Source organism: Bubalus bubalis, chromosome 6 (genome assembly GCF_019923935.1).
Source record: "Bubalus bubalis isolate 160015118507 breed Murrah chromosome 6, NDDB_SH_1, whole genome shotgun sequence".
NCBI classification, from domain to species: domain Eukaryota; kingdom Metazoa; phylum Chordata; class Mammalia; order Artiodactyla; family Bovidae; genus Bubalus; species Bubalus bubalis.
The window spans coordinates 43,354,108-43,379,225 of record NC_059162.1 but is presented as its reverse complement, the minus strand read 5'-3'; the positions used below and the strand labels follow the sequence as shown (position 1 = coordinate 43,379,225).

General features: G+C 36.0%; 1 protein-coding gene and 1 non-coding gene across 5 annotated transcripts in view; one reads left to right on the top strand and one right to left on the bottom strand.

Moving 5' to 3' along the window:
• Positions 1-25,118, top strand: part of SLC35A3 (solute carrier family 35 member A3) — a 45,219-nt gene that overhangs the window by 12,732 nt on the left and 7,369 nt on the right. For 3 of the 4 annotated variants that reach the window (XM_025288215.3, XM_006049779.4, XM_006049781.3), the window contains exons 2-7: positions 13,869-14,073; positions 17,991-18,145; positions 18,219-18,341; positions 20,320-20,491; positions 21,427-21,545; positions 23,191-23,324. In XM_025288215.3, the coding sequence (XP_025144000.1) occupies positions 13,869-14,073; positions 17,991-18,145; positions 18,219-18,341; positions 20,320-20,491; positions 21,427-21,545; positions 23,191-23,324 (908 nt within the window). The remainder of the gene's footprint in view (positions 1-13,868; positions 14,074-17,990; positions 18,146-18,218; positions 18,342-20,319; positions 20,492-21,426; positions 21,546-23,190; positions 23,325-25,118) is intronic. The other variant, XM_025288216.3, reaches the window with a different exon arrangement.
• Positions 4,169-4,283, bottom strand: LOC112585904. Its single transcript, XR_003110471.1, has one exon. It is a non-coding gene; the product is annotated as a U5 spliceosomal RNA (small nuclear RNA).

Here is a 25,118-nt window from a genome sequence, read left to right as displayed (position 1 = left end):
CAAATGTAGTATACCTGAAATTGGTCAATTTGAGGGTAATTGAATATTGACTTTAGAAAACTTAAAATTGGAAAATTGTTTTCCAGCTTGTACATTTATCTCTGATTATCTACTATTAATATTTCAGGTTATAAAAACAGAGACTAATAAACATGTAATCTGTACTTTCTTTTGCCTTTATATTCTTTAAAATAGCAAAGAAATTGATGTTTTATAAAATTAGCTGTAGTAGAATTACTTTGTAATGTTTGTCAAGTCTTTACCTTCCCTGTAGAAGTGTTATTATTAATCATTTAGTTTTATCAACCAAGTGGATAGGCTTCAGATTTTCCATGATGGATAATCTCTAGACTGATATCTCATTTTTTTGTATCCTTGATTTGTTACAGATTTTGGCATTTATTTTTAAAAATATATTTATTGAGCACATACTATGTGCCAGGAACTGTTCTATGCACTTTTCAGTATAACCCAGTTTTCTTGTTAACTTATTAATATCTCTTTTGAGTAGTGAAAGCTTAATTTTAACCAGTCTTTTTCCAGCACATAGTAAATGCATTCTTCCCGACTACACATGGACTGGAGAACAATTACATTTTTTCATTATAGACTCAGATGCTTGGTTTGGTTTCCTGGGGCTGCTGTAACAAATTACCACATGTTTGATTGCTTAAAATAAAGAGTAATGTATTTTCCCACAGTTTTGCTGGCAAGAAATCCAAAATCAGTATCATTGGGTTAATATCAAAGTGTCAGAGGGACTCTGTTCCCTCCGGAGGCTTTAGGGGATAATCCACTCCACTTTTTCTTCCAGCGTCTGGTGGGCGCCAACATCACTTGGTTTGTAGCTACATCACTCCAGTCTGAAACATCACTCCAGATGCTCAAGGCCAGCATCTTCACATTTCTTTTTCCTCCATCTTTACAGTGCTGTCTTCTCTTTCGTGCATCCATATTCAATCATGTCCGACTCTCTGCAACCCTTTGGACTGTAGCCCTCCAGGGTGTTTTTAGGCAATAATACCAGAGTGAGTTGCCATTTCCTCTTCCAGGATATCTTCCTAGCTTAGGGATCAAACCTGTACCTTATTTTTCCTGACTGCAGGTGGATTCTTTACCCACTGAGCCATAGGAAAAGCCTTCTTGTAAGTATTTGTATTTTCCTCTTTTGTCTTTTATGAGGACACTTGTGTTGGCATTTAAGATTTACTTAGCAAATTCAGAATAATTTTCCCATCTCAAGATCCTTAACTTGATTTCATCTGCAAAATTCCCTTTTCCAAATAAGGTAACGTTTTCAGGTTCTAGGGATTAGGAAGTGTTGCTCAGTAGGGTCAGCAGTTGGGAAGAGTTGACTTAGAGCAGGGAAGAGAGGATGAATGGGACCTGCTAGCACCGTTGTTTCTGTTTCATCACATTTAACTCTTGAGAATCTTCTGGAGTAATGGCTCTTGCTTCGTTCACTCTGCCTTCCAAAAATTGTGCAGGTTTTGTGTTTAGTTGATTCTGACCCAGCACCATCTAGAGAAGGGGATTTGGGGAAATGTGTTTCAGTTTAACCATTACTGTATACAGTAATAATACAAGGACTGTAATTTCCCTGTGATACTTGCCTATCATACACTGTGTCATAGCAGTTTACACCTTTATATTGTTTTTGTTTAGTCTCTTAAGTCGTATCTGACTATTTTGCGACCCAATGGCCTGTAGCCTGCCAGGCTTCTCTGTCCATGGGTTTTCCCAGGCAAGAATACTGGAGTGGGTTGCCATTTCCTTCTCTTGACCCAGGGATCAAACTTCTATCTCCTGCATTGGCAGGCAGATTCTTTACCACTGAGCCACCTTGGAAGCCCTTGCATCCTTATACTATTTCTTATATTATTTGAATAATCTGTGTCTTCCAAGCTAGAGGATAAGCCCTCCGAAGAAAAAGATTATATTTGTTTTGTTCATCATTGTATATCCAGTGCTCATTGTAGTGCCTGACTATGGTATGTATGTATTTAAACATGGATGGTGAATTGTGTGATACCTTTATTTTCTACTTCTGACCCCAATCTCCTGAGTCTTGAAACTATCCTAATGGTTAGTGCCTGTGACCCTGTCATGGAGGAGGAATTTTTCCTTTAATTTTTTTGGGTTCTTCTGACTGGTCTCAGAATTGAATTGACATGAGATAGATTGAGAAAAGAAAAAGCACACAAAAGTTTAATAACACATGTACATACAGAGACCCAGGAAAACTGAGTAACTTGTCAAAATGGCTGAAACCCTCATCTTAAATACCCTCTGCAGCTAAAGACAAAAGAGGATGTTGGAGGTAGTGGTTTGTTTCTTCAAAGAGAAGGAAAGCAATTGAAGTGAAGATGGAAAAGTAAAAGTTTGCTAAGTAAATATTTGCTAGGCCATGCCGTGACAGTGGGACCCAGAGTGGACTATGATCTCTAGGCTCTGCCTAGAGTTTCCACCACACACAGCCCATATTCCTTGCAGATATCTCTGGTGACATTCTGGGAACAGGCCCTCTGTCTAAATTCCTTTTTTTTTTTTTGGTCAGTTAGGGGAAAGGTCAAAGTTTCTTGCTGAGTCTTTAGGGCTTTCACTGTTTTCAGCTTGAAATAATCTGCATGTTGAAGACATACTTTGGGGTGGCAACTTCTGGCACTCTACAGACCCTACCTGGATTGTACACTAGCCTCTCTTCTTTGTAGAATGCCTCTTAACTTCAGCCTTTAGCTATCAATGGCAGGATGTGACCACAGCAGAAAGTGGTAGATCAGAATAGCAAAGGGGTAGGGAAATGGATGAGTGAGAAAGGAGCACCTTTTTACGTGGCACCTACCTACAGTAGAAGGGACTCTTAGAGCTGTATCTTTTAGGTCATTATGTTTCCCCAATCATTAACGTGTGTAAAGAGTATGATAATACTGGACAATTTTTAATCTAAAAACTAGAATGCAAAGAGGTTTTATATTTGTGAAGTTGAAGAAATATTTGAGTACTATTGATTTTATCTGAATGTAGAAGTGAAAAATCTGCCATCTGTAAAGAAAAAAACAAGTTAAAAATTGACAGTACTCTAACTTACATACAGGTCATACTGTCTTATGTACACAGAAAACCTGGCACCTTGAAGAAGAAAAGGGAGGAGAAACAATGAAAGGTTGTTTAACTTAGAATGTAATAGGAACCACAGACTGTAGAGTCAGTTGGTAAGTGTTACTGAACAGGATTTTGCTTTTCTTAAGCACTCAAGAGTGAACTTAAGCTCACTAGTTTAGTGGAGGTTATTATTCTACTGTAGAAACAAAATTGACTATATTGATAATATAAAGTACCTTTAACTCATGTTTCTTTTCACTTTTATAAAAAAATAAGACTTTTGGATTTTCCACAGGAGTATTATGAACTTCAGGTACAACTTGGAAGTTGCTACTTTGGGGGGAATATTATCTCTACTGAGATAGTTTGGAAAGAAGACATATAAATGCCAGTTGTGATGAATTTTATTCATCATTATTTAGCATACAGTTATAGGTTGCAGTTTTAAAGTTTTGGCATCATGGAAGATAATGGACAAAAAATTGCAGCTGAACTCAGCATTTCTGTATGTATTTGCTTTTTCTGTTCATTTACTTAGAAAAAACTTGGAAAGTTTTTTTTTATACTAATAGCTGTTTCTGACTACTCTGAATTTATATTTGCATACCACTTTATAATGTTTTTATATGTTCTCTATTATGCATCAATAATGTGTGATATATAATACTTAGGAAGTGTATATCAGAACTAATGTTTAGAAAATGTAAAAGTAGCTCACTCTAAGAAATCTTAAGTTAGAAATTTAGCCTTTTGTTTTTATAATGGAAGGAAAATTAATTAGAATTCCTTAGGTACTTGTCTTTCAAAATCCACATAAATTGTACTACAATTTAAAAACATTAATTAAATATTTAGTTTTGCAGGACTTTTAGTGGCTGGAGACATAACAGCAAAATACAGATATTGTCTCCATGGAATAATGGGCTTCATACACAGACCTAAAGATTATACATATAAGTTATTGGAAATAACTTTGTAGCCAGGCTGATTTTCAGATTTATCTACAAGTAAAAAATAAATAGAAATTTTTATTATATAGTATTTTTCTTTCCTTTTTTTTTTTTCCAGTCTTGTTCATCTTACAAGGCCTCAAACAATTGAAGTAACACTCATGCTTCTCCCCCCCAACAAGGATCTTTAGTAAAAGGCAAAAGATTCAATTTGAAGAGAAACACGAGTATAGAGTTGAATGTTTCAGAATTTGGTTAATGCCTGTCTAGTGCAATGGAGAAGGAAATGGCAACCCACTCCAGTGTTCTTGCCTGGAGAATCCCAGGGACGGGGGAGCCTGGTGGGCTGCCGTCTGTGGGGTCGCACAGAGTTGGACACGACTGAAGTGACTTAGTAGTAGCAGTAGTAGTAGTGCAATAATAATGGTATAAACAAACAAATAATTTCTCACTAACCCTGATTAACATAAGGGTGAAAGTAGTAGTAGTGTGCATTAATGATAAATATACTTTATGTAATATATATTTTTTAAAAATGTTTAAAGGCTTTAAGTAACTCAGAATTGGTTGACAAAGCCTTATAAAGGCAAGGATCTTAGGGAGCTACTTTAATGAAAATAAGGGATATGTAATTAGCATATCAAATATGCTTAAATTATACCTTCTAGTATTTTTGAAAAACCTTTTTTTTCCCCTGAAGATTGTTAATTACTGAGAATTTTTTGAACTCTTAATAAGTTCACTAATATTTTTTACACACAATTCTAACCAAGTCATCATACAAACTCATCAAATCCAAATGAATGGAGGTTATTAGGTGAATGAAGTTTTTGTTGTACATTTTTCTTTCAAGAAGTGAGAGGGATTTAAAAATAATAAAACTCAACTTTGTAAATATCAAACTTCTCTGGCAATTCAAAAGAAAAATAGTGATCAGAAAGCAAATACAAGATCTTTTCTAGTGACTAAGCAAATCCTGAAATATTCCTGTGCAAAGGATTTTTAGAAGGACTTGCAGTGTGACTGTATCAAATTAGTATGATTATAGTATACACACACCAAGATTACAGTTATACATTATTATTATTATACACTAATAACTTTATAATAGTTAATGATAATATATGTTATGTATTGCTATATGTATACTCACTGTATACAATGTAATTTTTTTTTCTGCACTGGGTCTTTGTTGCTTTTGTGCAGTCTGTCTTTAATTGCAGAGAGCGGAGTCTGTTCTTCTTGAAGTGCTTCGGCTTCTCACTGCAGTGGCTTTTCTTGTTGCAGAGCACGGGCTGTGTGGGCTTCAGTAGTTTAGCATGTGGGCTCAGTGGTTGTTGAACTACTACTTAGTTGCTCCACAGCATGTGGAATCTTCTCAGACCAGGGATTAAACCTGTGTCCCTGCATTGGCAGGCAGATTCTTATCTACTGTGCCAACAGAGAAGTCCTCAGAGTTTACAATTTAAATATTGAGATAGTACTTCTGGATGAAAAAATTGAAATTACTTTAATAAAATTGTGTATAGTTAGAACTAGAAGTGATGGCACCCCACTCCAGTACTCTTGCCTGGAAAATCCCATAGACGGAGGAGCCTGGTAGGCTGCAGTCCATGGGGTCAAGAAGAGTCGGACACGACTGAGCGACTTCACTTTCACTTTTCACTTTCATGCATTGGAGAAGGAAATGGCAACCCACTCCAGTGTTCTTGCCTGGAGAATCCCAGGGACGGGGGGGCCTCATGGGCTGCCATCAATGGGGTCGCACAGAGTCGGACACGACTGAAGTGACTTAGCAGAACTAGAAGAGACCTGAGAAGTCATATAAAATATTAAATTTTAGAAAAATAGCTGGAAACAAATTAGCTTATATAATATTTAGGAGCTACTTGTTGAAAAATGTTAAGAAAATTTTTAAATTTAAATCTTTAAAAGGAGAAAAAAGGACCTTAAATGTTCATCAGTAGGAGAATGGGTAAATAGAAGGCCCGCTTATTTGATGGAACATTATAGAGTTATTAAAAGCAATGAACTAGGTCTGTATGTCAACATAGAAGGCAAAACAATGCTGAATACAGTAAGGAAGATGCTAAATAATGTATACCATGTTTGTATAGGTATGTATATTAAATATAAACCATTAAATGTATTTAATATAATTATATTAATATACTGTATATTATGTTATTACATGTTCTATACAGATATAATTCTGTTAATGTTAAATAATATAAAATATTGGAATATTTTATGTTAAAAGTTTGATGCCATGTATATATATATTAAAATATTTAGGATTACACATATTTCTGTGTAGGTATATAAAATTTTAAAAGTACACTGAAACACATACTCCAAGCGCATGATAATAGGGGCACAGTGAGGAATAAGACTTAGAGTTGTGGCTTAGAGAGAATTTTGACTTTAACTATAATGTTTTATTCCTTTAAAAACGGAAAGATAAGCAAAGCGACAAGATTGATAATTGTTAGTTCTAGATGGTGGAATTGTGGACATTTGTTACATTCTTGGTATTTTATTATATTTTTAAAATCCATTCTTTTCCCTCAAGAAAGATCTACTGTTTTTTAGGAGAATTTAGAACTTTTGATTACAAGACTTTATTTCCTATGTAACTAAGAATCTCCAAAAGTTGTTGAAGTCCTTTCAGTGGGAATATGAAATGGCCTAGGTACTTTTATCTTTGCTGCTAATGTCCTCAAGGTTTAGAGATTTCCCAAAAACTTAAGAAAAATTGACAGAATCTAAATCAAAATATCTTCATATGTCTTTGAGTAGTGGGATTGGGTTCAATATAATTTTTGTTTCTACATTTTTCTCACTAACAGTAACTACTTTTTAAAGTAAATAAAATAAAATGCTTTTTTAGAAAAACCATAACAAACCGAACCAAAGAAAGTCATCAGAATGAAATAGTGCTGTTTATTGATCAGGAACAATACATTTTTCATGTCTTAGCTTTAAGGTGAAAGTGGAGCATCTAAGCATCCTGACCCTTCTAATACTGCTCTAAATCTGAGAGCCTCACTGAACTCTAGGTGGGTTCAGGGAGCTTAGTAATCGGGGTCTTTAAAGGAATATGGGTGTTAATTTGTTGACTGGTACATGAGGGTTTTGACAGTAAACTGAATATGGCTACATTTGGGAAAGAACAGTTTATTGTTGATTATTGATATGTAAGTTTCTTGGATAGGAAATTTTTATGAAACAAAGAATAATCTGGAAACTAGATGATTGGTGTCACCTGAAAGGATAAAAGAAGGGGGATTAGACAATAAGAGAAAAAAATGTAGGAGAGACTGAAATTAAATATTAAACATGAAAATGTTAGAAGTTTGTTTGCAGTTATAATGGGAAAATATTATAGATATAATCAGATCAGATCAGATCAGTCGCTCAGTCGTGTCCGACTCTTTGCGACCCCATGAATCGCAGCACGCCAGGCCTCCCTGTCCATCACCAACTCCCGGAGTTCACTCAGACTCATGTGCATCGAGTCAGTGATGCCATCCAGCCATCCCATCCTCTGTCGTCCCCTTCTCCTCTTGCCCCCAATCCCTCCCAGCTTTTCCAATGAGTCAACTCTTCGCGTGAGATGGCCAAAGTACTAATATAATATTATCTATGTATAATATATATAATATAAGACTGTCTTATAGAGGTGGAACATAATCTTTGTTTTCATCTATTTTGTTTTTATATATTTGTTTTGCATATAGGGGTTTATTAAATGAAAGTACTTACTTCTACCTTATATTGTACTCTAAAATCAGACTAAGTGTTTGTATGTCTTAGAAATACACTTTTTGACAGAGGATGAGATGATTGGATGGCATCACCGACTCGGTGGACATGAGTTTGAGCAAACTCTGGGAGATAATGAAGAACAGGGGAGCCTGGTGTGCTGCAGTCCATGGGGTTGCAAAGAGTGATTGATGTTAATTTATTTGATAATCATTTAATCATACATGAAAGTCATCTTGTACTGCTTAAACTGACACAGTACTAGATATCATATCTCAGTAAAACTGGAAATAAAAGAAATAGGAAAAAAAAAAGGAAATACTTCATTTTTTTCATTTTGAGTTTTTTTTCTTCCTTTAGGCAGAATTGTAAATTCAACTGTAATTCTTTACAGGTGCTCTAGTGCAAATAATCATGTGTTTGCATATATTTTACTTCTTGACTTCATATTAGAAAAACAACACCCCTCTTTCCTCCTGCATGTTCCTCTACTCCTCATACAGAATATTTCACTTCTGACACTTCTAGTCATCAAATCTGTGTGAGGTTTTTCCCCACACCAAGGCAAATTCTCTGCAACACCAGCTGGATGTCCTTCTGCGGTTCTGATACTACCTATCTGGATATGGTGTCGGATCCCATAAGTTAAGGGCTCAGTCTCACAAGACTGCTCCCACCCTACTTCATATGCTGATCACAACCTGGGTCCCCAGTTACCAACTGACTTGGATTTAGCTATAAATCAGAGGTCCTCAGGCTTGATTAAATTGCTAGAGTGGCTCGTAGAACTCAGGGAAACATTTATGTTCACCAGTTTATTAAAGGATATGATGAAGAATACAGATGAACAATCAGATGAAGATTAGGGCAGGGTCTGGGAGGGTTCCCAGCACAGGAACTTCTGTACCCATGGACTTGGGGTGCTTCACCTTCCCTGTACACATGTGTTCACCAACCTGGAGGCCCTCCACACCCTATACTGTTGGGACTTTATGGAGACTTCATCATGTAGGCATGATAGATCATTAACTCCATATTCAGCCCTTCTGCCTTCTTCAGACAATGGGGGAGTAGGGGAGCTCAGAGATGGGGCTGAAAATTCCAAGCTTCTAATCATGGCTTGTTTTTCCTGCTGAGCAGCTCTCATTTAGGACTCATCCAGAAGCCCACCCAAGTTTGCTTTATTAGAACAAAAGACACCCAGAAAATTACAAGGATTTCAGGAGTAATGTGTCAGGAACTGGGGTCAAAGACCAAATATTAGAATAAAAGATGCTCCTAGTGCCCTTATCAGTTAGGGAACTACCAGGGTTTCAGGAGCCAGGGGCAGAAACCAGTGTATATTTTTTTCTATTCTCTCACAGACTTAGAAAAACAAAAAATAACATTGAGAGAGACTAAGAATATTAAGAACTCTATTATCACAGTGAATGTTTATATTGATGTTGTATATACTTGGAAGTGGAAAAGCCACATTGTAGAAGTAATGTATCCTGGCTTAGAATCTGACCTTTACATTTTCATTTGAAAAGAAATCAGAGTATTGCCATTATAATATGTACATTATGGTCTTCAGTTCAGTTCAGTTCACTTGCTCAGTCATGTCCAACTCTTTGCGACCCCATGGACCACAGCACGCCAGGCCTCCCTATTTGTCACCAACTCCCGGAGTTTACCCAAACTCATATCCATCGAGTCAGTGGTGCCATCCAACCATCTCATCTTCTGTTGTCCCCTTCTCCTCCTGCCCTTAATCTTTCCCAGTATCAGGGTCTTATCAAATGCTCAGCTCTCCTCATCAGGTGGCCAAAGTATTGGAGTCTCAGCTTCAACATCAGTCCTTCAAATGAACACTCAGGACTGGTCTCCTTTAGGATGGACTGGTTGGACCTCCTTGCAGTCCAAGGGACTCTCAAGAGTCTTCTCCAACACCACAGTTCAAAAGCATCAATTCTTCGGCGCTCAGCTTTCTTTATAGTCCAACTCTCACATCCATACATGACTACTGGAAAAACCATAGCCTTGACTAGACGGACCTTTGTTGGCAAAGTAATGTCTCTGCTTTTTAATATGCTGTCTAGGTTGGTCATAACTTTCCTTTTAAGGAGTATGCATCTTTTAATTTCATGACTGCAGTCACCATCTGCAGTGATTTTGGAGCCCCAAAAAACAAAGTCTGTCACTGTTTCCACTGTTTCCCCATCTATTTCCCATTAAGTGATGGGACCAGATGCCATGATCTTAGTTTTCTGAATGTTGAGCTTTACGCCAACTCTTTCACTCTCTTTGACTTTCATCAAGAGGCTTTTTAGTTCTTCTTCACTTTCTGCCATAAGGATGGTGTCATCTGCATATCTGAGGTTATTGATATTTCTCCCGGAAGTCTTGATTCCAGCTTGTGCTTCCTCTAGCCCAGCGTTTCTCATGATGTACTCTTAGTTAAATAAGCAGAGTGACAATATACAGCCTTGACATACTCCTTTCCCTATTTGGAACCAGTCTGTTTTTCCATGTCCAGTTCTAACTGTTGCTTCCTCACCTGCATATAGGTTTCTCAAGAGGCAGGTCAGGTGATCTGGTATTCCCGTCTCTTTCAGAATTTTCCACAGTTTATTGTGATCCACACAGTCAAAGGCTTTGGCATAGTCAATAAGGCAGAAGTAGATGTTTTCTTGGAACTCTTGGTTTTTCGATAATCCAGCGGATGTTGGCAATTTGATCTCTAGTTCCTCTGGCTTTTCTAAAACTAGCTTGAACATCTGGAAGTTCACTGTTCACGTACTGCTGAAGCCTGGCATGGAGAATTTTGAGCATTACATTACTAGCGTGTGCTGCTGCTGCTGCTAAGTCGCTTCAGTTGTGTCCAACTCTGTGCAACCCCATAGATGGCAGCCCACCAGGCTCCCCCGTCCCTGGGATTCTCCAGGCAAGAACACTGGAGTGGGTTGCCATTTCCTTCTCCAATGCATGAAAGTAAAAAGTGAAAGTGAAGTCACTCAGTTATGTCCGACTCTTAGCGACCCCATGGACTGCAGCCTACCAGGCTCCTCCATCCATGGGATTTTCCGGGCAGGAGTACTGGAGTGGGGTGCCATTGCCTTCTGCGTACTGATGTGTGAGATGAGTGCAGTTGTGCATAATTTGAGCATTCTTTGGCATTGCTTTTCTTTAGGATTGGAATGAAACTGACACTTTCCAGTCCTGTGGCCACTGCAGAGTTTTAGTTGTACAGAATAAACAAAAGAGTTTCTTGACCAGATTTGAAATAATTTTGTAACATTTTCCAGGAAAATCAAATGCCTTCGCCAAATGTAGATTGCTGGCAACTTATTCTCCTTTTATACAGAGATAAAAGGCCACCAGGAAGTCTTTTGAAATTTTACAGTAGCATGTAATGGGATCTAGAGAACCTGATATTTGACTTCATAACTGCTATTTCCTATTAGTAGTTATAAGGCCTTGAAGAAGTCATCTGACTTCTCTGTTCACTGTTTTCTTTATTGTAAGATGAATAGATTGTACTGGATGATTTCTAAAACATTTTCCACCTCTAAAATGCTACAGTTTTATTTCACATTAGGATTGTTTTGCTCACGCAGATCTGTAAGAATGAGATAGGTGGGTGATAAAGTGGTTGTACCACTTTACATTCCCACTAGCAAAACTGAGAGTTCTTTTCACTTTAAACCCTCTTCAACACTTGGTAGCATCAGTTTTTAAGACTTCATCTGTTCTCGTAGGTATATAATGTTATCTCATTGTGGATTTAATTTGTATTTCTCTAATGACTCTGATATTGAACATTTTTTCATGGGCATATTAGCCATTTTATCTTTTGTTGGTGAAATGTTTATCAAATCTTTGGTCCATTTTCATTTGGGTAATTTTTTTCTACTCATTGTGTTATAAGAGTTCTATATACATTTAGATACAAGGCCATGGTCAGATTTTTGTATTGAGAATATTTTCCCCCATGATGTGGTTTGCCTTTCATTATTTTTACAGTATCTTCAGAAGAGCAGATTTAAATTTTGATGACGTCCACTTTTTCCATATTTCTCTTTTGTGGTTTGTGCGTTTTGTAAGAAATGTGGATATGATTTTCTCCTGTGTTTTTACCTTGAATATTTATATTTTTAGCTTTTATAACAGCTCTATTTCTAGTTAATATTTGGCACGAGGCAGACAAATAGTGGTTCATTTAAAAAATTGCAGATAGCTCATTGTTTCAGATTTATTTGTTAAAAAGACTATGCTTTCTTTTTGGTACCTTTGTCAAAATTATTTGACCAAATATGTATGGATCTTGTTCTGGAATTCATTCTGTTCCATTGATCTATTCTTCTGTCCTTATGTTAATAACAGTCTATTGCTAGAGCTTTATAGTGAGTCTGGAATTTCAGTAGTTTAACCCCTTCCAGTTTATTTTTCCTTTTCAAAATCCTTTTGGTTGTCCAGGTCCTTTGTATTTTCCTATAAATTTTCAAATCAGTTTGTCAGTTTCTACCAAAAAAAAAAACCCTTCAGGGATTCTTTTTTTTTTTTTTTGAGATTGAATCTTTAGATGAATTTGAAGCAAAGATGTGGCTTGGGGCAGAGAGGCAGTTGACTGACCATGCACACTACATTAAGTCCTTCCTTGAAGGAGGATCTTAGTGGATCGTCTCCAAGTCTACAGAGTTTTAGTGACTGATGGTGTTATTCAGATCTTCTGTATTCTTACTGGGTTGTGTGTGTGTGTGTGTGTGTGTGTGTGTGTGTGTGTATTCTATCAATTACTGAGAAAGGTGGATTAAAATCCCACATTCTGACTGTAGATTTATCTGTTCTTCCTTTTAGTTCTGTCAACTTTATGTATTTAAAGCTATGTTAGCACATGTACATTTATAATATCTTCCTGATGTGTTGACTCTTTTATCATTATGAAGTATCCTTTAATTCTAAAAATAATTCTTACGTAATCTGTTTTGCCTGATACTAATCTAACTCCTCCAACTTTCACTTAGCTATTTTTATCATGGCTTATCTTTTTCCATTCCTTTTACTTTTTAACATATTTGTGTTAATATTTAAAGTGAGTCTCTTAGAGTTAATATTAAATTACTTTAGGAAAAATATTGGAGCTTTGCTTCTTTTATTTTTGGGGGACACTGGATGAAGTGTACATGAGAACTTCTGTACTATTTTTTTCAATGATGTAGATATAAAATTATTTCAAGAATGTTTATAATTGCTTGTTGGTGGTACGTTTTTGTAGTGACGGCTTTAAAATTCTTGACTGATAATTCCAACATCTGTACTAACTATGTGTTGTTGCCTGTTGATTGTCCTTATTTATCCTAGTTGAGATTGTTTTGTCTTTGAGTATGATGAGTACACTCATTTTGGATTGTATCCTGGGCATTTAGAGCGTTATGAGACTTTGGTTCCTACTTAAATAGACAACTGGAGAGGGAGGGATGGTTCTGCACCTTCAATGCCATTCACCTTGTATAGAGCAGGAGTGGTTGGCAGAGCTCTGCCCCCATGATCTGTTTGGCTACAGTGTCTGGTGGGGCTGGGAGGGCCACCAACTCTGTTGTCATTTGTGCGAGTTAGGGATGGTCATCAAGGCTCTGCTCACAGATTACACAGCACTCAGTTGGGGAGGTCGCATCCTGTAGGACTGCTGTCTTCCCAGTCCTTGGTTGGAGACGGTGGGCTTTTTCTTACGGCCTTTTTCTTAATTGACCTACATCTGTTGGTGGTTCCAGGTTGTGAACTGCTATAGCACCCAGGGTGAGATACATGAGTGGCAAAAATCTCCAGGGAATTCACTGCTACATTTCTCAAGATCTGCAGTCTCTAGCCAGTTTGTCTTATTTTTTCACCTTTTCAGAGTCTCCTTATAGTTGCTTTGTCTTTGGTCCAAGATTTATAGTTGTAACTAGCAGGAAAAATAGGGTGGAATGCACTTTATCTTCTTTGGAATGAGACATCTCTTACTGGTTTTTAATGTTTCTAATTTCTATGTTTTCTAACTTTATTTGCCCTGTGTATTTTGTTTTTCAGGCAAATGAAGATAAAACAATGTCAGCCAACCTAAAATACCTTTCTTTAGGAATTTTGGTCTTTCAGACTACCAGTTTGGTTCTGACGATGCGTTATTCTAGGACATTAAAAGAAGAGGGGCCTCGTTATCTGTCATCTACAGCTGTGGTTGTTGCTGAACTTTTGAAGATAATGGCCTGCATTTTATTAGTCTACAAAGATAGCAGTAGGTATCTAGGGTTTTTTGTTGTTTTTTTTTAAGTCACTGAAGTTTATTTAATTGTTTTGGAGTTATTCATATATATGTGTGTGCATGTATATACACACACACACACATACATACATACATAGACACACACACACACACACACACACACACACACACATATATGACTTCCGTATTGGCTCAGCAGTAAAGAATCCGCCTGCAACACAGGACCCGCAAAACACTCGGGTTGGATCCTTGGGTCAGGAAGATCCCCTGGAGTAGGAAATGGCAACCCACTCCAGTATTCTTGTCTGGAGAATCCCATGGACAGAAGAGCCTGGCGGGCTACGGTACATGGGGTCACAAAAAGTTGGACACGACTGAAGCGACTTAGCTCACACAGTACACACATACATACATATATATATATAGGTACGGATATGTATATGATATATATATATATATATATGTGACTACACATTGGAACACTATTGCATTAAGAACATTTCAATTTTCATTTTATTAAGATAGTTTTAGTCTAGTAATAAAAGTATCTTATTCTAATCTATATCGTGATTTTATGTCCTGATTAATGCTATAAATATGAAGCATCGTTTCTTACATTTACAATAATTTTGAGAATAAGAATAATTTAGAGGAATCATAATTTTTTACTTAAGTCTAAGCTTTTTTATTTTATTTGCTGCATGATTAGTCCAGCCATGACCAATTTTTTATATACACACACACACACACACACACACACACATATTGTAACATGTCTTAGAATTTATTTCTTTTTATGGCTAAATAGTATTCCATTGTGTGTATATGTGTTTGTATATATATATATATGTATACATTGGAGGTCCCCAACTTAATGATGGTTCGACTTAATGATTTTTTTGACTTTGTGCTGTGCTCAGTCACTCACTGATGTCCAGCTCTTTGCGACCCCATGAACTCTAGCCCACCAGGCTCCTCTGTCCATGGGATTTTCCAGGCAGGAATACTGGAGTGGGTTGCCATTTCCTATGATGGCATTAAAGTGATATGCATTAAGCAGAAACCATACTTTGAATTTTGATCTTGTTCTGGGCTAGTGATACGATACTCTCAGGGTGCTGGGCAGCCACAGCAACCTGCAGCTCCCAGTCAGACATGCAATCTCAAGGATAAACAACCAGTTCACTTACAACCATTCTTACCCATACAACCAGTCTGTGTTTCCTTTCAGTACAGTATTCAATAAGTTACATGAGATATTCAACACTTACTATGAAATAGGCTTTGTGTTAGATGATTTTGCCCAATATTAGGATAAGGTTTAAGTGTTCTGAGCACATTTAAGGTAGTCTAGGCTAAGCTATGATGTTTGGTAGGTTAAGTGTATTAAATGCATTTTTGACTTAAGATGTTTTCAGCTTATAATGGGTTTATTGGAATATAACCCATTGTAACTGAAAAAAGATCTGTGTAACATTTTATCCATTCTTGTATTGATGGACACTTGAGTTGTTCCACTCATTGGCTATTGTAAATAATGCTGTGATAGACAATGAATAATCCTGCATTAGACACACAAGTCTCTGCTTTCATTTCTTTTGAATATATACTTCAGGATAGAATGGCTGAGTCATATGGTAATTCTGTTTAACATTTTGAAGAACAGTGAGACTTTTCCACAACAACTGCACCATTTTAGATCCCTACCAGCAATGTATAAGAATTCCAATTTCTCCATATCCTCACTAGCACTTATTATTTTCCATTTTTTAAAAATTACAGCCATTCTAGTAGGTGTGAAGTAGTATCCCATTGTTGTTTTGATTTGCATTTCCCTGATGACTGATAATGTTGAGCACCTTTTCATTTGCTTATTGGCCATTTGTGTATCTTTAGAGAAATGTCTGCTTAAGTCTGTTGCCCATTTTTGAATTGGGTTGTTTGTAAATTTTGTATACTTTTGAAACTGTCATGTTGGCCATTGTAGCTGGAGTGTATCGATCTGGGAGAGACAAAAAGAGATTGCATTTGTATTCAGAAAATAATAAATGTTTAAAAAGATGCTCTACCTCTCTAGCAATGAGAAAAATCAAATTAAAGCCACAACACTCAATTTCACTACCCTCAGACTGCTAATAAGAAAAATGTGATAACATTAATTATTTAAAATTTTAATTTTAAGAATGAGCTAATATTTTAGATTTTTTTCTGCCAAAACTAAGAAAAGATCTTGGTAATTTTTAACTACTTACATACTTTTTTGACTATCTTAGAGTCAAGAAAGGATGAATATCTAGCAGCATTTTTAAAAGTTATTTTCATTTTAAAACAGTTTTCATAATCAAAGTTTTCAGATTTTATGTTGAGAGAGACAGTCATCTATAAAGTGTCATTGTCGGTAGAGTGGTAGGGTTCCTTAGACTTTCTCCTTTCTTTGGGAGATTATGTATCTCTTAAAGTTCTTTGGACTTTTTTTGTGATTGATACTGTGGATTGGCTAGCTCAGAGTCCACTGTTAACTCCTTCCCCCCTTTCTTATCTCTAAAGTGGAGAATATAAAAGAAAAGGGTTGATTTTCCAGCTCCCTTGCAGCATGGGGTAGGTATGCAACACACAGTCCTGATCAGTGAGAGGGAAGAAGATGCCTGCTAGGCCACTGTTCCCTCCTCTTTTTTTTTGGTCGCCAAAAGGAAGAACCAGAGGTGCTCAGTCATTTGGTAACCTGTTGCAAAAATCACGTAGACAATAGATGAAAAGCGTGAAATTAAAAACCTTATATATAGAGAGAAAGAGAGAGAGAAAACTTAGGTCCCTGATGGCATTACTGAGCTGCTGTAGCAGCTTTGGACCTGGACTCATGATAATGTGAGACAAATCCTTGTGGGTTTGAGCCAGTGTTGGTTGAGTTTTCTGCTGTTTGAGCTAAACCCACTTCCTAACCGATACCATTTTATGATTAAAGTCTTCATAATTATTAATTGGCATGAATGACTGATAGAATATATTATAAAATACTAGGTATTATAATGTTGCTATGATAAAGTAAGAATACTTGGTTGACAAATTAATACTATGAGATTTTTATTATCATAAATATATGTGTGTGCATATCAATTTATTTCCCAGTGAAAGATATATATTATTATAAAGATAAGGCACTTCTTAAGACACTATCTTCTGAGATTTAACATTTGAAATATTAGCATCATTAAAGGTATAGATATACCTTATTTTGGAGAAGGCAATGGCACCCCACTCCAGTACTCTTGCCTGGAAAATCCCATGGATGGAGGAGCCTGGTGGGCTGCAGTCCATGGGGTCGCTGGTGTCGGACACGACTGAGCGACTTCACTTTCACTTTTCACTTTCATGCATTGGAGAAGGAAATGGCAACCCATTCCAGTGTTCTTGCCTGGAGAATCCCAGGGATGGGGAAGCCTGGTGGGCTGCCGTCAATGGGGTCGCACAGAGTCAGACACAACTGAAGTGACTTAGCAGCAGCAGCAGCATACCTTATTTTATTGCAGATATTGTGTTTTTTTACAAATTGAAGATTTGTGGCAACCCAGCATTGTCAAATGATAATGAGCATTTTTTAGCAATAAAGTATTTTTTAATTAAGATGTAGATTTTCTTAGACATAATCCTATTGCACAGTTAACAGACTATCATACAGTGTGCACATAACTTTTATTTGCACTGAGAAACCAAAAAAGTTCTGTACTTTATTGTGATATTCACTTTATGGCTGTGGTCTAGAACTGAACCTGCGATCTCTCTGAGGTATGTCTGTAGATCTCGAAGTATCTTAATAGGTAGCTGAATTTCCATTTTTTTACAGGTGAAAAAAACAAGGATTTGAGAGAGAATATGGAACGGATTCAGAGTTACTTAATTACTGATTTTGTCCATTTTGTGTTTTTTCCTAGAATGTAGTCTAAGAGCACTGAATCGAATACTACATGATGAAATTCTTAATAAACCTATGGAAACGCTTAAACTTGCTATTCCATCAGGGATATATACTCTTCAGAATAATTTACTCTATGTGGCACTGTCAAATCTCGATGCAGCTACTTATCAGGTATCTAAAATACATTTCTAGTAATCCTTCTAAGAAACAGACAAACAATAATATTAGCTGTTTTCTTTTTCAGGTCACATATCAGTTGAAAATCCTTACAACTGCACTATTTTCTGTGTCAATGCTTAGTAAAAAATTAGGTGTGTACCAGTGGCTATCCCTAGTAATTTTGATGACAGGAGTTGCTTTTGTACAGGTAACTATTCAAGATAAGTATAACTTTCATTTTTATCACAGTTTCAAAATCTCATTTTAGAGAGTATGGTTGTTCTTTGTTGATGCAAATTAATGCTTATTCTCACAACTGTTTTTGAGGGCTTCCCCATGAGGAATATACCACATTGGGACTATAAATGATACAAAGAAATCAAATCAAATAATCTGAGGCAAAGAAGTGAATAGTCTATTTAGGGAAATAAGACACTTTGTAAAACAAAGCTGATTTTTACTTAGTATCAGATCATTTGAGATCAGTCACTCCCTTCCTATTGTCTGTCAGCTTCCCTGATAACACTCCTTCTTGGTTCTTTTCATATCTTTCTAATGGTTCCTTAGTGGTTTCCTTCTGGGGGTCCTCTTCCCTCATATACACATTGGAGATTGGGGTTGTTGGATAGGCTTATTGTTTCTCTTAAATTATGTCCTTATTTTTGGAGATTTCATTCTTTCTGGATGTTTTTATTAATTCATATGCTGATGGGTTCTTGATCTGTGTCATCAACTCTGGTTATCACCTCTAGTTTCAGATTTGTATATCTAAAAGCCCATTGGACATCTTTGGTTGGTTGTGGGCTTCCCTGGTGGCTCAGACAGTAAAGAATCCACCTGAAATGCAGGAAACCTGGGTTGGATCCCTGGGTCAGGAAGATTCCCTGGAGAAGGGACTGGCTACCCACTCTAGTACTCTTGCCTGGAGAATTCCATGGACAGAGGAGCTTGGCAGGCTACAGTCTATGGGGTCACAAAGAGGTGGACATGACTGAGCGACTAACAGGTTCACTTTTCACTTCAGTAGGCCTTAGAAACCAAGTGTATCCAAAACTAAACTTTACCTTTCCCCCACCAAACCTGTTCTTTATTTCTATTTTTTTCCAGTCATTCTTTACCTAGCCTGAGAGTTGTCCTAGAGTCTTCCTTCAGCCTATACATCCAATCACTAAGACTTTGTGACTGTTTTCTAATACTTCTTGATTCTGTCCTTGTCTGTCTCTACTAACATTTCCCCATTTCATGACTTCTTTGTTTCTCAAGTAATCTTTTGCAGCAAATCCTAATTGATGGTTTTGTTTTGTTTTTTACTATCACTGAAAATTCAGCCTCCACTTATTCACCACTGTGGGCTATCTAAAAATAAATCTAATCATGTCAATTTCTTGCTATCCAAAGTCCTCCTTCCCTCTCCCCGCAGTCACTTTCCTTAGAGTGTGGTATGTATTGTATATTTTCAATAAATATTTCTAATATTTATTTAAATGAGTATTACTGAAATATAATTGGCATATCAAACCCATATTTTCATAGGTCCTACTTAAGGTAAAGTAGTTGGTATTCAATTTTTAAAAGTGAGGTATTTTAAAAAATCAAGTAACTAATAGTTCAGGTAGGCAAAAACCATGAGAAGGATAGAGAAATAAGTGAAGTTTTAGGAACACTGATCTACAGAATAAAACTCAGAATGATTAGCTTGATATGGACCTTCCATAATACAGCAACCACTCTGGACTTATTTTTGCTGCTCCAATACTTCACACTCTGAATTTCTATAACTGATCTGCTTGTAGAGGCTGTTTTGTGCATCTGTGCATTTATTCATTCTCTCTTTTTTATGGAGAAGAAAATGGCAATTCATTCCAGTGTTCTTGCCTGGAAAATCCCATGGACAGAGCAGCCTGGCGGGCTGCAGTCCATGGGGTTGCAAAGAGTCGAACACAACTTAGTGACTAAACTGCAGCAACAGCAGCTCTTTTTCTTAGGATATTTTTAAAATTATAGATTGTAAAGGCAATATCACTATGGGAAAAAAAATGATTCTAAGGTTTTTTCAAAAGCTCTCCTCTGTAATCCCCAGGAATGGAAATGGTTGCACTTTTACCTTAAGGTCTAAGAGTGGGCTCTAAACATGTATTTTGTAAAATATTATAGGAATTAAACTTGTGCTGTTTCTTTTTGTTCAGTGGCCCTCAGATTCTCAAGAGCTTAATTCTAAGGAACTTTCAGCTGGCTCACAATTTGTAGGCCTCATGGCAGTTCTCACAGCATGTTTTTCCAGTGGCTTTGCTGGGGTTTACTTTGAGAAAATCTTAAAAGAAACCAAACAATCAGTGTGGATAAGAAACATTCAACTTGGTAAGTTTTAAATGTTCTCTAACATTACTTTTAAAGTGATTATATTGTTATATTTAAAGATTTCTATGTATCTTTAATTAAATAAACCTTATAAAAACTGCTTGTTGCTGCAAATAAAATTTTAGAAAGAACATTTCACATCCCTTTTGGTTCCTTTTTCATCGTGGAATACTTTGATTAGTTGTGACTTTATTTAGAAATTTGCTTTACCATGCACTCTTTGCGTATGTTACCAGAGAATTTCCCCTAAAGAGGTGACTCCTGTAGTATAACCATTTCTTTATTCGTAGTTTAGGATTGCTCCAGGAAATCTTAGTTCCAGTAGTCATAAGGGGTAAGTCTACCATAAGCTCTGTGGTAGAAGTAAGGGATTCAGCAGTGAACAAGACACATTTCCTTCTCTCACTGAGCTGACTTTTCCCTAACGGTGAGACTTCAGTAACAACCTTCTGATGTTGCCTGTGGCTGACTGTTTCTTTTCTAACTTTTTGGATATTACTTATCGTACATCCAAAATTTCTAATTAAAAAAAAATGCCATACCACATACCTGAGTTATTATATCTGCATATATGAATGTGAATATATGAAAATGTAGATCTAGCAATAGGAAGATACAATGAAATATACAAAAGTGCACATTTTACAAATATTTGAATGGGGTGTCCATACAGTCCTGTAATGTATACACTCTATTTTTTCAGTGCCCCAAAGCTGGTAATCTGTTCTGTTTTACATTCCCATGTCTTTTTCTTAGTCATAATATAGTACTAAGTATATTTTTTCTAAGTTTATATAATTGTACCACTAAAAAAACTTTTAATCAAATTTTATCAAAATGGAAAAGTTTAAAATTATTGGTAATGTTAATGGAAAAATCTCTCTCCTGACAAACCAGAGAACATATAACATAGACTTTACTTTTTTTTTTTTAAGGTTTCTTTGGGAGTATATTTGGATTAATGGGTGTATATGTTTATGATGGAGAACTGGTGTCAAAGAATGGGTTTTTTCAGGGATATAATCGACTGACCTGGATAGTTGTTGTTCTTCAGGTAAAGCATTTAAATTCTTGTATTTATGCTAATAAATTTTATTTTAACATAGAAAATCAAAATAGCTATGATGTACTGATAGGAGGAAAAAGGGCTTCTCCTGTTAGTACTCTCATTATATCTAGTTTATTCAGGGAAGTTAAAATAGGACTGATCTAAATGCCGTAATGTGAACTTTGTGCTATTTAAATTTAACATAATGAAAATGCAAGATTAAGAATAATAAAAGAGTTAAAATTGAGGACAAATACAACTCTTAATTTTTCTACAGTTCTAATCATTTCACAGGAAGTCTAAAGTCAGTTCATTCAAGCTCAAGAAGCAGATCTAGATATTTAAATCTGTAACAGTTTAAAAGTTTAATATTCATTACATATTGGAGTATCCCTATCAAATAACCTCAGTTTATAACTTGAAATTATTCAAGGATTGAGTAATTTCATCTTCAAAAAATACTTAAGTACTCTGGAGGAAACAAAAATGAAGATACAAGTTTCTGCCTTCACAGCCTTTCTCTAGAGATATTTGAAGCTGAAAGTCCCTTAGGGAAGATGGGTGAGAAGGTAGCAAAGGATAACTGTGTTTTGAAAGCAGGAAGGATACTTCTATTTTTAAGATAAGAGAAAAGGAGATAGGGATAAGTGAAAATTCAGAGAAAATTTGAGAAAGATTTTATGATGGCTTTTATCCTGTTGAAGAGGAAAGCCCTCTTTCCTTAAGAAGGGACTACAGCCTTGAGAAGAATTTAAAAGGTTTGGTACAGCTGGTATGAGGGAGAAAATAGAAGAATGAGAGCACTGCCAAGAAATAACAGGACTCAAACATCTATTTATAGTGAGCTCATTGGCATAATTTGTGACTTTCTCTCTTCAAGCTTTTACCATTTGAAGAGGTGCAATGAAAGTGGGTAACTCAGATTTGGGAGTTGATACGTAGAGTTTGGTGAAATGAAGTGAGTCATGTCTGATTCTTTGCGACTCCATGGACTGTAGCCCACCAGGCTCCTCTGTCCATGGAATTCTCCAGGCAAGAATACTAGAGTGGGTTGCCATTCCCTTCTCCAGGGTTTGGTAGAAAACAAAACTATGAGATATGGTAAAACCATTATTTAAGTAGCTACAATTTGGAATTTGAGAGGGATTTGGCAGAAAGTTCTTTCTATACTCTTAAAGAGAATGATTAAAGTGCTTCAGGAAGAGTACTCTGACAGCAATTTGAAAGGTAGATTAGAATGGGAAGAAACTTGAGGAAGAGAGCCAAGTTAGGCAATTAAAAGGCTAGTAAAATATCAAGTTACATTTTATTTTTAATCAAAAATAAAAATATTTCACTAATCAGAGTATTCAATCTTCCCACATTTGTCTGAAGAAGTGATGTTTAATTACTAAATTGGATAAGGATAGATATTTTATTCATAATATGGTCAAACTCCATTATAACAAACTGCAGATTCTTCTGGTAGTTATTTTATCCGATACCTTTTGAAATAGAGAGTCTGTTGAACAAAACCTAGATGCTCATATGTTACAAAATGTTTAATAAAAATCACTTATTTAATGGAATCAGATTATAGGACAAAAAAGTATTTTGAAAAGCAGTTTTATATGTGTCCATTTTTGAAAATAATCTTTTAAAACTTCTGCAGGCACTGGGAGGCCTTGTAATAGCTGCTGTTATTAAGTATGCGGATAACATTTTGAAAGGATTTGCAACCTCTTTGTCCATAATATTATCAACACTAATATCTTATTTTTGGCTACAAGATTTTGTACCAACCAGGTAGTGTATTCTTTTCTATTTCTTTAGATCTTATTTATAAAAATGAGTCCTTCATATGATCTGATCTGAAAAATTTTGTTCTATTACAGCTTTTAAAGAAATATAGTAAGATTCATTTAACTATTTTTTTAAAAGGGTTTCAAACTAAATGCATGAAAGAAAGTCTAACACTAGACAGTTTTTTATACAGTTTGGCTGGCCAGAATTTCCCCAGTAGATCTGAATGGTGGTCTTTCCCCCAAAGTTAAAAGTCATATTTTTAAAAATTATTAAGTCATATAAAGTCATTTTAAGAATTTATATAGCTTAAGCCAGGAAAGGAGGTGACATTCTTGAAGAAGATAATTTGTTTATAAGATAATTTGAGTCACCTTGAAAAGGTGGCTCATGAGAAAGTTCTTTAGGGAGAAAAATAGTCTAGAGAATTGCAAAAAGAATGATGGGTGAAGCAGGAGACCCAGGACTGTGTAGTGTCATGGATACCAAGAGAGAAGACAGAGTGAGGAATAATAAAGTATAACATATAACATAAAGTTCTATTTGGTCTACAGTTATTAACTTGTAATCCCAGGGTAATGAGATTATATTTTAATGGATTCTAGGATACCATCCTTAGTTTCCTGTAATTTCACTCCCTCTTCATCTTCTCATTTTCTAAACTTTGGAATACTGTCTTCATTCGTCTTTGGGCTTATATCTGCTCTCACTTCCTTGGTGATCTTTATTCTCATGACTTTAAATACTGTTTATAGGCTAATAACTTCAAATTTAAATTTGAACTCCAGGCCTTTATATGTAATTGTCCATTTGTCTATTTTCTCTTCCGTGTCTACTAGATAACTCATTCCCCATCTCTGTCAGGGTTCTCAATTGTTGTACATACCTTCATTCTTTCAATTGCTTAGGCCTTTTAACTTAGGAACACAATTTATCCTTCTTTGAAGGCAGAGTCTATAGATATGGACATAGTTTTATAAGAGAAAGTTAAAATATATGAAAATTTTTTACTTTCTCAGTGAAGTCATCCTCTTTACTCTCCTCTCACATGTCATTCTAACACAGAGACAAATCCTATTAACGCTTCCTTTTTAATATTGCCAGAGTCTGACTGTTTCTCACAACCTCTAATGCTATTACCATGATCCAAGTCACCCTCATTTATCATCTAGATTAAGGAAATAGGCCCCTGACTTGCCTCCTTGCTTCTTCACCTGTGTCTCTGAATTTTCCCCATTCAGTAACCAGAATGATTATTTTCAAAATCAGTGTACTCAGGAACCTTCTGATTGCGTCCCATGTCACTCAAAAGTTGTCACCATCAGTGGCCTATTTGGTTTGGCTTTTATCTATCTTTCTATCCTCATCTGACATTACTTACCTCTTGTTTGCCTTTTTTTTTTTTCTTTTAACCTTTTTGCTATGGGCTCTGATTTGCCCTTTATTCTTCTTGGAATACTCATCCCCTACATATTCACATGGCATACTCCCTCATGTCTTCAGATTTTAGCTCCAACATCCCTTTATCAAGAGATGTCTCTAAAAAAAGAGCAACCCCTCTTTCAACATTCTTTCCTTCTGTCTTCCAAAGTCTTATCACCATCTGATAAGTAAGCAAGGCCAGAACTTGGCATATAATAGATACTCTGATTGTTGAATGAATGTTTAAGATCTTAAAATTACAAAATTCGTTTGTGTTAGTAAGAGTAACATAGGATTATGGATGGAATATGGTAGTAGAAAAATGTAATATGCTTGTTATATTTCTATGTTGAACATTTATCGTTTGGTTCTTCT